General features: G+C 32.0%; 1 protein-coding gene across 2 annotated transcripts in view; it reads right to left on the bottom strand.

Moving 5' to 3' along the window:
• Positions 1 to 9474, bottom strand: part of LOC114335190 (alpha-2-macroglobulin-like) — a 134584-nt gene extending 125110 nt beyond the window's left edge. Inside the window, exons 1-2 of one of the 2 annotated variants that reach the window (XM_028285381.1) lie at positions 9346 to 9474; positions 9105 to 9283 (exon numbers count right to left, since the gene is read on the bottom strand). In XM_028285381.1, the coding sequence (XP_028141182.1) occupies positions 9105 to 9283; positions 9346 to 9416 (250 nt within the window). In that variant the 5' untranslated portion in view covers positions 9417 to 9474. The remainder of the gene's footprint in view (positions 1 to 9104; positions 9284 to 9345) is intronic. The other variant, XM_028285382.2, reaches the window with a different exon arrangement.
• Positions 9475 to 13504: the final 4030 nt, after the last annotated feature.

Genomic DNA, 13504 nt, shown 5'->3' with positions numbered 1-13504 from the left:
TACGTGTCTTTACCTGTTTTTAGCGTTGTAATGGTCATAAATAAATAAATGCCCCGACTGCCTGTACATAGAAATGCCCAACATCTGTCTTATTATCGAGGCCAGTGCTGTAATAAACTCGGCCACCTGTAATAAACTTCTGCCTGTTTATCGACCGATATTGAATATTATAGGAAATTTACAGTTTATGACGGCGAAGTCTCATGTTCACTGTTCATGTTGATCATCGACACCTAATAAACTACGTAAGAGGCATCAAAACATTTCAATATTATTGTTGTTTGATATAACGAGATCCGCTTATAACGAGATAATTAGTCCACCATTTCAGTTCTCATTATAGAGGGAGTCTACTGTAGTTTAAACCACCTAAAAAACCTAGTTTGAACCCTGTTGTGAGAAATTATTCATACATTGAAATACTAGATCAAGTTTTTAAATGGAAATGTCATGGGTGCCACAAAAGTTGCGCCTCTCTTTAAAACCCGTTTGAAAAGAATACAATGCTTGCAAAGCCCTGCCTTCAACTTTGGCGAGTAGACTAACCATGAGTATGTGTCGAACCAAGTTTTTACTTTAAAATCTTAAAAAAGAGCCCCCTTTATTTTTGCAGATTTAGAATCCTTATAAAAAATATGTCACATATATTCCAAACATTTGTAGAATCGTTGATAGATGGCGCAAATAAATCGCATTTTCCGATTATAGCGCCATCCTTCAACAATTCTAAAAAAAGTTTCGAATAAATGTTACTAATTTTTTGAGGAGGAAACTCAATCTGCAATAAAAAGCGGGGGTTCCTATTTAAGATTTTAAAGTTAACTCTCACCCCACCTCCAGAGTGTGGAATAAAAAATCCTGTTTGGTGTCATTCTATAGATTTTTGAAAAATATTAAACACGTGTTTTTTAGTTTTTCATTTGGAAGTATATTTCTCGAGATTATTAGACCGTTTCTATAATTTTGCTATGGTATCACGATATATCGTTTTTTCCGATTATAGCGCTATCTATCCACAATTCGCAAAATGGCTCGAATAAAATTTGCTTATTTTTACAAGGAAAATCCAAATCTGCAACAAAAATAGGGATTCCATTTTAAGATTTTAAATTTACTCCCCGCTCCACACACAGGGGTTGAAGTGGTGGACTTGTTTAGTGTCATCGCATAGATTTTTGAAAATATTTAACACATATTTTTCAGTTTTTCGATCCGATGTTAATTTCGCGAATTATTCGACCTTTCCGCTACTTTTGGGACACCCTGTATATAACACTCATTCGTCATGAAAGATCACCTGTTTTTCATTTAAATAAAATTGTTCTCTTCATCATAATGTACACTTTAAAAATAATCTACTTACTAAAAAAATACTTTTGCAAACTAAAATTTGACTATGTTCAATAAATTTTAAAAATTATTTTTCAATATGAATTTATTTCTGCTTATGAAGATGGTTATATTCGGTGTACACAAAACTTAATATAGAAAACAAATATAATCACTTCACAGATTTTACACTTTATCTTTATAGTGCCAGTTCTCAAAGACAAATGGCTCATTAGTGATTATCGGTCAGAGATCGGATTTCTTGCTGATATCAGTTTCTTTGCAGTATTATAAATGACTCATTTAATTTGTAATTTTGGGTGTCCATTACAGTACTAATTATGTTCCCACTTCCCACGTTTCTAATCTCTTTCAATGTTTTCGTTAATAGCACACCCTGACTGTGCGAAATGTTCATTATGCACATTCCATATAGACCGCTGTCGCAGACACACAGACACACAGATTTTCTGTTAAACTATTAATTACCTAATATGTGAATTTTTTTATTAATAAATATGTTGTTTCCAATTTATCTCTTGAAATTACCCAATAATTTTTTGACAAAAATACGTTTATGTAATATAAATTTAATTTTTGTTCTTTCCCGAAAAGCTAGGGGGGGCCACGGCCCCCCCCCTTCCCGTGTGTATGGGCGCCTATGAGTGCCATAGAGCCATGGCACTACCTTGCTAACTATGCAGAAACATATTTTGTATCTTAAAAACATCTTAATGCCTGTTAATTTTTTTTTGTGATTATTTCTCTTTATTTTCATAAATTATATCAAATTTGGCAACTGTGTAGCGCAATGCAAATCTACCGACTCTGGCCACCCACAGCTGATCGGATAAGGGATGAAGATCACAAAAATCCCAGTGCCGAACGGCATAGTGGCTCGGTAGAAAAGAGAAAGATTGTATGATCATCCTGTGTAAGTGACAGAGATAGAGCGGTATTGCACTTTTAATATACGTTTAAATTGGACTCTCCGTGCCTGGCTCGAAATCTCGAAAAGGAAGTTAGTGGATCTTAAGATACAATGTTTTAGATCTATTTCTAGTCTCTTTACGCATTCGCTTGACGCTATTTTGTTTATTATCTACTACTGTATTGTATATTTGTCTTTATACTCTACTATATTTTTTAATTTGTAATTATTAGTGCGTTGTGTTCGTGGGTGTCGTAGGTATAAAAATAATATTTTGATTATTTTCTACGTATAATTTATTTTTTGACAATGAATCAAATTAGTATATTAAAAAACTCTTTTGGTGGTTTTTCGTTAGAAAAAAAAACTACAAATTAAAGAACTCGGTCGGCCTTTACCCGATTTAAAAATTGAAAAACAAAGTGGAAATGGACAAAAACTTCGCTGTCGTAAGTTTAATAAAACTATTTATGATAAAAATAGCTGGTTGTGTGGTTGCGAACAAATTAATAAACTGTTCTGTTTTGTATGCATTTTGTTTGGAGGTGACGAGACTTGGTCAAACAAAGGCACCGATGATCTTGTACATATATGGTAGAAATTGAAATCTCATGGAAAATCTAAAGTGCACATGAATAAAGTTTTTAGCTTTTCAATGCTTGGTAAGTTAAATATAAAAATCGAATTAAATTCAGCTTATCGTGATACTCTAATTAAACATAATGAACAGGTAGATAAGAATCGATATGTCTTGAATCAAATCATAAATTGTATAAGGTTTTGTGGAGCTTTTGAGTTAGCTCTAAGAGGTCACGACGAAACGAAAAATTCAGACAACAGAGGCATATTTAAGGAGCTGGTCAATTTTAGCGCTGAATTAGACAACGACTTAAAGGTTCACATTCAAAGTTCCAAATCTTTTAAAGGTACCTCAAAAACAACACAGAACTACTGGAGTGCATGTTAGATGTTTACCACGAGGAAATTAAGAAAGAAATTGAAAATTCTCCTTATGTTGCAGTGATTGCCGATGAAACCACAGACGTTGCTGGTGAATTTCAATTAGTTATAGTCTTCCGATATTTGTGTAATGGACGACCAGTTGAGAGATTTTGGAGATTTTGCGTGCCGGGCAGCCATGATGCTAAGTCAATCGCTGAATGTATTTTAAATGTTTTAAATCCCTTGTTAAAACATACTCCAAACAAATTAATTGCTCAAAGTTATGATGGCGCATCTGTTATGAGTGGTGGCTTAAATGGTGTGCAAAAAATTATTAAGGAGACATATCCTCTTGCAAATTACGTTCATTGCTATGCACACCAAATGAATTTAATTATGACAAGTGCATGTTCCATCAATAAGTAGGCTAGAATATTTTTTTCTAATTTATCTGGTTTGTGCTCATTATTTTCAACGTCTCCTCAAAGAACAAAAATTTTGGATGAGGTGGTTAATCGCAGGTTGCCAAAATCTTCCCAATCACGTTGAAATTCATACTGTTCATGAAAATAGAAAAGACCTCATTGCAGTTATGGACATTATACAAAGTACTTCACGTGATTTGTGTTCCATTAATCAAGCAAATGGTTACAAATTAAAGCTCCAGGATAAAGATTTTGCATTTTGGTTATTTATTTTTAATAAAATTATGCCTCACATAGAAATTATTTTTCATCAATTGCAAAAAGTATGCACTGATTCTGTCAAAGTGAAAAAAGATTTGGAGAATTTTGAACCAGCAATTTAAGGTATAAGGGAGCAAATGGACGTCATTATTGATAATATTCAAGAAGAAATTAACACGTCACAGAAACAAACCGATAATGATCAACCAATAAAAAAAAAAGGCGCGAATTGAAGAGGACAGGCCCAGCAGAAAACGGGAAGCCTTAGAGATATGCGATGCGGTTTTGTTGCAAATAAAAACAGGGTTTACCTTCTCCGGACATTTAGTTGCTTCTCATTTATTTATGTCAGAGAAGTTTTCTGCTTATAAGGATAAATTCCCCGAATCATTTCTTAATGAAACATGCACACAATTTTCATTTTTAAACAAAACTCGGCTTAAAACTGAATTACAAGTATTGTATCAGCGAGACGAATTAAGTACTACCTCTGGGGCTGTTTCGTTATCTGTTTTATTAAATGATGAAGGTTTAAAATGTACATTTGAAGAAAGTGTTAAACTTTTAAGTATATTAATAACCATTCCCATGTCAACATCTGAAGCACAACGTTGTTTTTCAATGCTAAAACGAATTAAGACATTCCTCAGAAATTCCATGAAGGAAGAACGACTAAGTGCTTTAGGTATGCTGTCTACAGAAAGACATTTTGTAAATGGCATTGACAATTTTAATAATAAAGTCATTGAAAACTTTGCCTCCAAAAAAGAAAGAAGGATGGACTTCACATATCGTAAATTTTAAAAGTGATATTAAATAACTTTGTGCGTGTGTGTAAATAATAGAATAGTGTTATTTTTATAATTTTCTAAATAGGCTCTAGAGACCATATCGTAACAACAAACTTCAAGTACATCAGCAGTGGTAGTAAGAATGAAAGTTTGACAGCATAGGATTAAAGGATGTGGTGGTCGGATGAGTGCGAGAGACGGGAGCTGATGCGTGATGACGAGCGACTGAGAATCGGGCAAAAGGAGGACATCGGGGAGAAGTCATGCCCTAACGGGCGATTCTACCCTGATGCCCAAGTATGAGAGGGGTGGGGTTTAGCTGGTCCCGGCCACATCGGAGTTACGGAGAGCAGGGAGGTCCGATTTAGGGCCAAACTGGTCGACGTGACACTGATGAGGTTTCAGCTCAGGAACCCAGCACTGTTGGAAATGTTTACCTCCGACGTGTGTTTGCAGATTCCCCACCTAGTGATGAAAAAAAAAGTACATCAGCAGTAAATACTGGTGGTATGTTGAATTTTTTTTATTGTTAATTACTTAATTTACGGAACTGTTTTGATAAATTTTGGTCAATTTTTTGGCATCCCAAAAATAGTAAATATATAGATACATATACATATATAAGATAAAAATATCTGCGCCTATTTTTTTTTAATTTCTATTTTATATCCTTTTTGACAATATCGTAAAACCGTCACTAAAAATTTAGGCAGCTGCCCGGATTCTGGCACTACCTTCCTAAAGTTATACGAGCAGCCGCTGATTAAAAGTTACTTGATTAGCAACAATATTATTAGAGCAATATTGTTAAAGAATAAGGCTACATCATATTAAAGAAACCACTTAAATCGGACAACAATTTTAGGAAATTTGAGACATCAAAAATGACCCATTCTTAAGGTGTCCGGTTTATTTTTGTCCAGGAGAGTGTTTTAGTATTTTAAACCTGCGTATTATTTTTGTTCTACCATTTTTTAAATTAACTTCATTTTACAAAATGTCTTTATGACAACTAATATAAATAAAGAAAAATATTGTCAATTGTAACATTGTTTGATAAAATATCAGCTGATGAAAATAGCTCAAAGACACCACATTGGTCATCTGACACCAGTCATGGACACCATCTTACCTTAGGCAGTACAAACACCTAGGGAAGACGTGAGTCAGTAGTACAATTTGTTATAAAACATAATACACAGCGTTTCAATTATAATTTCAACATTATTATAACATCAGTAAAATCGTAAATTCATTCAACTCATTTCATTTAACAACAAAAATTTCTGAAAGGTCCGTTTTAGAACATAAAAAGCCCTTTTTCCTCTGACCTAACTCTGAAAACAGCTCCTTCGCAGGGAAAATTTACCCCACAACAGATATATCGATACCACCAGTGAGCCGCAAAGACATCAGTTCCACCACCTAACCAAAACAAACAACGTCCTGAAGAGGTGACAGACACCTAAAACAGGACCGAGCGATAACCCAAAAAACCAAACCAAACGAATGAAAAGCATATCAAGCAGACCTGGAATATTGTTTAGGCTTAAACTGGACCTAGACATGGCCTCCGAAAAATTTCAAGATATTGTCATGTCAGCCTATGAAGAGAATTGTCTGGAGATAATAAAGAATTTTAATAGGCAAATACCCTGGTGACAACTAGAATAAAATAGAATAGAAACATCTTCAACTAAGGAGAGCAAAAAGAGAATTGTGGAAAAGGCATTGAAAAGAGATAGAACAAACTCAGAGCTATAAAGAGATCCTAAAATAAATTTATGAGATCAGAAGGAGAACGACGTTTTCTATAAAAAGTTGTGTATTATGCTACAGTCTAGTTTAGGAGTGGGGTATATATGAAAGGCATAGACACTTATAAGAGCGACTTTTATACCTAAACCTAGATAGATTTCCCGGTAAGTCTATCTAATGATGTCACAATTTTCCAGGCAAGCATAACGACAATCTACAAAACACTCTGAGGAAGAAACAGATAGGGAGAAAAGCACGTACTGTTCAATTACCATCTTCACAGATAAACAAGGAGCGCTTAAGGCACTCAATTGTGTAGAGGTCAATTCTAAGATAGCCTGGGATTGTGTGGGTGCCCTAAATAAACTAGGCCACAATCGTAGCAAGGTTACTGTAGCCTCGGTACCGGGAAATAAGTGTCACACTGTCACAAGAGCACTGAAAAAAAGGGGATGAAATGGCCGAACAAGGCTCATCAATATTATGCATTGGACTGATACCCTTTTGCGGCGTTGCGCGTTGCAAAGGCAGTAATAAGAATGTCTACAAGAAAGTGAGTAGCTCAAAAACACCTGGAATGGTAAAGAAATTCACCAGGACAAGGACCTGACAAAAACACTGAGGAGATATACAGAAGAGGTTTGCCAAAAAAATACCAAAAACACTCATTATTACAAAGAGCCAGGAGAAAATTCGCGAAGCAAAAGAGTAGCTTCCTTATGAATGATACTACTTGAAGAAATTGCTGGTAATGAAATTTCTAATGATCTTGCTAAGTTAGAAGCTAATACTTCTTTAAAAGGAGCAGAATCATTCTGAGATATTCCAAAAAACCGCTGAGTGGGAGATGACCAAAAATGGAAAACTGTCCAATAAATAACTAAAACAGTTCTTTCTAGAACCGTTAATAAAAAAGCTAGTTCTAAGTACTGATCTGATAATGGTATATCTTAAAAGTCTAGAGATTAATAATTATGGTGCTCCTTAAAAGCCTAGAGCTTCTAAACTAAAAGGTAGATGAAAGATACAGTAGAAGATGTTTAAAGACCAATCAACAGATACTTTCTCCTTTACATGCCATTTCCGCGACGAAGGTTGTCAATCATCATTGCTATTTTTTGCATTAGAGCCCGAAAGAGTTCAATTGAGCTGCATTCAAACCATTCTCTGAGGTTTCTCAGCCAGGACATTTTTCTTCTACCTATGCTTCCCCTTCCTTGAATCTTTCCCTGCATAATTAATTTTAGGAGTTCATATCTGTCACCACGTGTTATATGACCCAAATATTATAGTTTTCTTATTTTGATGGAATCCAGTATCTCCCTGCTGTTCCTATTCTTTTTAGTACTTCTTCATTGGTGATTCTGTCTGTCCAGGAGATTCTCAGTATTCTTCGATATGTCCACATTTCAAATGTTTCCAATCTACTGAGACATTGTTATATATAAAATATATAACAATTTACAGATACCATTGAAATCTAAAATCTCCAGTATAGATAATATACTGGGTTGGGATAAAATATGGAACCAAGCAAATATCTTTGAAACGAAAAGAACAATATTTATGAAACTTTGCATGCAAGTACAGTGACGCAAAAGGCATCTGTAGCCATACTTTTTGTTACCACTCCACTTCCGGTTTCACCGGAAATACCCTTAACTTATTTAATTTAAATGGGTAATTTGGTTGTAATGGGTTTAATTTAAAACTTATTTGAATTTAGTATAGTAGGTAAAACTGTTATTTAACTAATTGGACAGAAATAAGTTTTATTAAAAATGGTTCATTTAAGTGAAAATATCGTATTGAAATTTTAATGATAATCGGTTATGTGAATTTTCATTTTTTGGAAGTGAATTTTCCAAATCGATGGATTGGACGTAGAGGATTCATAGAGTGGCCCGCTCGTTCTCCGGACCTTAACCCGTTAGATTTTTTTTCTTTGTGGTTATCTAAAATCACGTGTTTACGTTAGGGGACAACCTGCTTGCAGGATTTGAGACAAAGAATAATTGATGAATGTGAATACGTGGAGAAATCTTGCAAAAAGTGACTCACGAATTTATTTATAGGCTTGCACGTTGTCAGGAGGTGAACAGCAAATATTTTCAACATTTGAAATTATTTTTTTTTATTTTTAATATCATTGGTCTAACGTAAATACATTAACCTATTTTTTAACTGTAAAGAGATTTATTTCTTGCTTTAATAGTTTTTTCTTCCAAACCTGGTATGTGTGAATTAAAAATAACAAGTTCTTTTAAATTCTGCAAAAATATACAGGGTGTCCCATTTAACGTAAATAAGTTAAGGTTATTTCCGGTGAAACTGGAAGTGGAGTAGTAACAAAAAATCTCACGGTCACTGCACTCGCATGCAAAGTTTCATAAATATTGTTCTTTTCTTTTTAAAGATATTTGCTTGGTTTCATACTTTATCCCAACTCTGTATACAGAAAACTCTAGTTTCTGTTTAAACCTGTAACATTTTTCTAAGCTTCTATAAAAGCATCGGATAAGAAAATTATTTTCATTTTTTACACATAATGCTATTATATTTTCTAAAAAACTCAGAAAACGCTATCCCATATCTATTTTGTAATAGAATTGAATAATATGTTTTATAAATAGATAATAATAATAATAATAAAAAAATTAAATATACCTGAGTTGAGTATGCTTGTAACTGAGTGAAATTCACTTTTTTGTTTTACTTCTACATAACATTTCGAAGGGACGATAATATCATGCAATGAAATACATACTGTATGATTTCTCCCAGAAACAACCACACGCGGCATAGAAAAAATGAACCCACCATTTTTTGAAGCAAACTGATTCTCACTAAAAGACCACACAAATAAAAAAAAAACAAATAAACAAACAATGAACTATATGGCCCTTACGTATAATTTGATGTTGTCACTTTTAATGCAAAATGGAACAAAAATATCGAAAAAATATAACATTTAGCCATATTTAATTTCACATGTCGCAGATAATGTTCTTATCTACTAAATGCAAAATATACAACTGAAATATTTAGGATTGCTGACTTTGAGTAGATGCAAGTCCGTTATCATTGGCTTGCTTCCTTTTTATTGACCCCTGACATATCATATACAAATATGCATATATTATATGGGTTTGTCGGTCTATTATAAATACAACAGTTTATTATTGCTTAAACGTTTCGGCTATTTGCATTTTCAATAACCACTTTAATAATTATATAAACGTTACACACTGCACTTTCTGTACTTGTTGTTAATCTGTGATGGAATGCGAAAGTGATATTTGAAAATGCATTTGCAAAAGAAGTAAATTTCTTAGTTCTGATATATTGGAGAGATACTTATACCGGTCTTGTTATTAATACAATTTTGATCGTTCTTTATGTGAATCATCTCCAATATACATCTTTTGTTGTAGTTGTGTCATTTTTATAAAATCCGTACATTTTAATGGATATTTCTATAGAATACTGGGTTAAGGCTATAGTGTTTAATTTATTGGTTTGTACACTATGTTTTTCTGCACAATCTACAATTTAGTTAATAAACAACATTCTTCTACTCATGTTGTTCTGAAGCTATTTCCTTGTGGCATTTTTTATAATCAACTATTTTTAATGGGAATAAGCCACAATTTTACCAAAAAAATAATTTTATTAACGTTTCGAAGCCCAAATCGGGTTTCGTAGTTAAAATACAAAATACTACTAAAATAAACAAAAATGTTGTTGCTAAGTAAAAAAAATTCTTCTAATAATTTATTTAATCTGACTCGTTTATATTGGCAATTCAGACGTATATTATACATTTTAAAGTAGAAGACTTTAAAATGATATCGCCAATATTTATTAAAAAGGGAATCATTAAATCCTTATATGATAGAGCCAAAATTACTTATTCTAACGAAAATTCATTTTTAGAAGAAAAACAATTGTTAACATCCGATTTATTAAAAAATGATTATCCTTTATCGTTTATAAATAAGGAATTGTCAAGATTGGATCGAATGGAACAGAACAACTTAGAACGGGATCCTACAACATTCACAAGAAATAATACAAGGAAAATATCAATACCATATATAAAAGGACTATCCGAGAAACTTAAAACAATTGGAAATAAATTCAACATTTCAACAACATTCAAAACAACAATCACATTGGGATCTACTCTATCTAAAACTAAACCTAACAATGAACAAGAAAGAACAAAGAATTGCATTTATAAAATGCCTTGTGAATGCGAACAATTTTATTTAGGTGAAACATCAAGACCATTAAACGTTAGAATAAGTGAACATCAGTCTTGTATTAAAAATAGAGAATTTGATAGATCTCAAATATGTCAACATGCATGGGATAATGAACATTCATTCACTCAACTCCAATGAGTTCAGTGGAGAGATTCAAGTATAGTCCTGAAAGAATCAGATAATAAAAAGAGAAAAATCAAAAAACGACTCTAATTATGCTAAATGAAACCAATTGTGTCGCAAATTTCTCGGTAGAATGCAGTAGGATGTGGTTAAACATATTGAAAGAGGAAGTCAATAGAAAGAAAATACCACGATTACTAAGTCAATAACATATCGAGTTAGTACACATTTTATATTTTAGTATTACTTATTGTATATCTATGTATTATTAATATTATTTAAAATTTAAACATATTAAGTCAGAATTTGGTATTAGTTTCTTGAAAGTAAATTAAATGTAAGACCAAATACTTACGATGTCGGGATAGTGTCACGAGGTTTTTTCCTGGTTTTCCCTCGTGATTTACTATGGAATCTCTAACGCGAGAATTTTACTGTCATCTTTGCATTTAATGCATTTGGTTGTCTTTTTAAAGACAGATCACATGCTATGATTTTTTTGTGACGGATATTCTTGAGTTGGGATTGATTTCATGTAATCGAATGAACTATCTTTTAGTAAAGTCGTCCCAGGAACGCAACTCATAAATATTGGCGATATCATTTTAAAGTATTCTACTTTAAAATGTATAATATACGTCTGAATTGCCAATGTGAATGAGTCAGATTAAATAAATTATTAGAAGAATTTTTTTACTTAGCAACAACATTTTTGTTTATTTTAGTAATATTTTGTATTTTGACAACGAAACCCGATTTGGGCTTCGAAACGTTAATAAAATTATTTTTTGGTAAAATTGTGGGTTATTCCCATTAAAAATAGTTGATTCTACTACTCATCTTTAGTAACACTGGGTTTGAATTTTGAAAAATATTTTCCGGGTGTTTAGACGATTTGTTTCCAACGTTGCTTGATGTCATATTTTGGTAACATTTTCGAAATATTTTCGGAGAATCCATTAATGCATGACAGGGCTTATGTACTATTTGTTTGCGTTGGTGACATTTCTATTATTGTTATTAGGTACAGTTTGAGTTTGGTATTATACATCGATTAGATAATCTCGATTAGATCATTTTTTAATAATCTTCTTCTTCTTCTTCTTTTTTTTTTAATTTGACGGTTCTAAAATTCTGGTGAATAATTATTTTTATTCTAAAGTAACTGCAACTTTTTTTAGGTTTTCGGAATGGTATCTATTGTGAGCTAGATAGTTTATTTGTTCTAATTGTTTGGACGGAAAGTAACACTTCTTTTATGACTTATAGGTGCGTTGGAATTAAAATTTAAATATCTTCCGGACCAAACATCTTGTGTAAACCACTTGGTAGTTATAAGTTAGTAAAGTTATTGTTGATATACTCTAAACTTAAATCAATAATATTAATTTTGTTGTTTTCTTCTAATTGATAGTTACACTGAATGTTATTCTAAGTTATTGAACATTTGAAGAGTATCGATTTTCGTGATTCGGAATGCATAGAATCATTTTCAATGATTGCAACAGTATTCATTTTCATATTGGAAAAATGTAGAGCTGATACAGAATTATTTACCTTCTGGGAAATCTTCAAAAGGAACAAAGATTCAAAGAACAAGGAATCGTCATCAACAAAAAAAAACATCAATTTTTGTTGATTAGAACTGGAGATATTGCTACTTTTATAAATTTGAAGTCTTAATTAAGTTTTTGAAATATTAAAACCGATGGTGCAAATCGCTTCGTTTTTAAATCCTTCATGTTTTGCGCACCATATACGGCTTATTTTAAAAGGAATGTATTTAAATTTTTTTATCGCAACTTGAACTTTTAATGTTTTTAAGTTTCTTAATGCTTAAGGGTCCTAAGGATTTTTCGGGTTCTAAGGGTCGTAGGACTTTTTATTTTTTTAATTCGTATCAAAATGCCAACATTTAGATTAAAAAAGAAAAAATTCTTACACGTTGATGTATCTGAGTTGTTAAAAATATTTATAAGCTTAGAATCACAGTATTTTTGTAAACCAATTTTACAATAACAAGTCTTTTGATATTTAACATAAATTTTTAATTGTTAAATGGTTAATTGTGATAATAACATGATTTTTTTTTGTATTAATATAATTCAAACCTTAATCTTTAATTTGGTGTTTTCAGTATTGTTTTGTGTATTGATCTTCCCGCATGGGATTCTACTTTCGACTTTCGATTGGAATTATATAAGGAATTGTCAACTTTCGTAGTATATGTTTATTCGTGGATATCTTAATTACAACTCTTTTGTTTTACATATTATGATTTAAAGTTCGATACAATCCCGCGTTACGCGGTTGCCACTTCTTGAATAATGTCTTAAATATAACAAAATTATAACAAGATTAAATTGTCCTTAACAAGTATTCATGTAGTAGTTTACGCATTATAACTAATAACGTTGTAGATGAAAGCTTTCTGGCAAAAACAATTTCAATTTGGAAATAACTGTTAAGTGAAATATCTTGAAATTGTTATATCTGAATATCTGTGATATTGTCCCCCCGTTCTTAAAGTTTTTATTCTAGGAAAGTTATTAATAATTTTCAAAAAAGTTACTTTTAAAACTTTTTTTGCAATAATTAAGCAGCAAATTAACGAAAAAATTACTTTACGAACCATTTTAAAGAATTTTCTATGGGTTTTCAGTAAAATTGTGTCAC

The sequence above is a fragment of the Diabrotica virgifera genome, chromosome 4 (genome assembly GCF_917563875.1).
Source record: "Diabrotica virgifera virgifera chromosome 4, PGI_DIABVI_V3a".
NCBI lineage: Eukaryota > Metazoa > Arthropoda > Insecta > Coleoptera > Chrysomelidae > Diabrotica > Diabrotica virgifera.
Note: the sequence above shows the minus strand (reverse complement) of the source record. Positions and strands in the feature narration are given on the sequence as shown.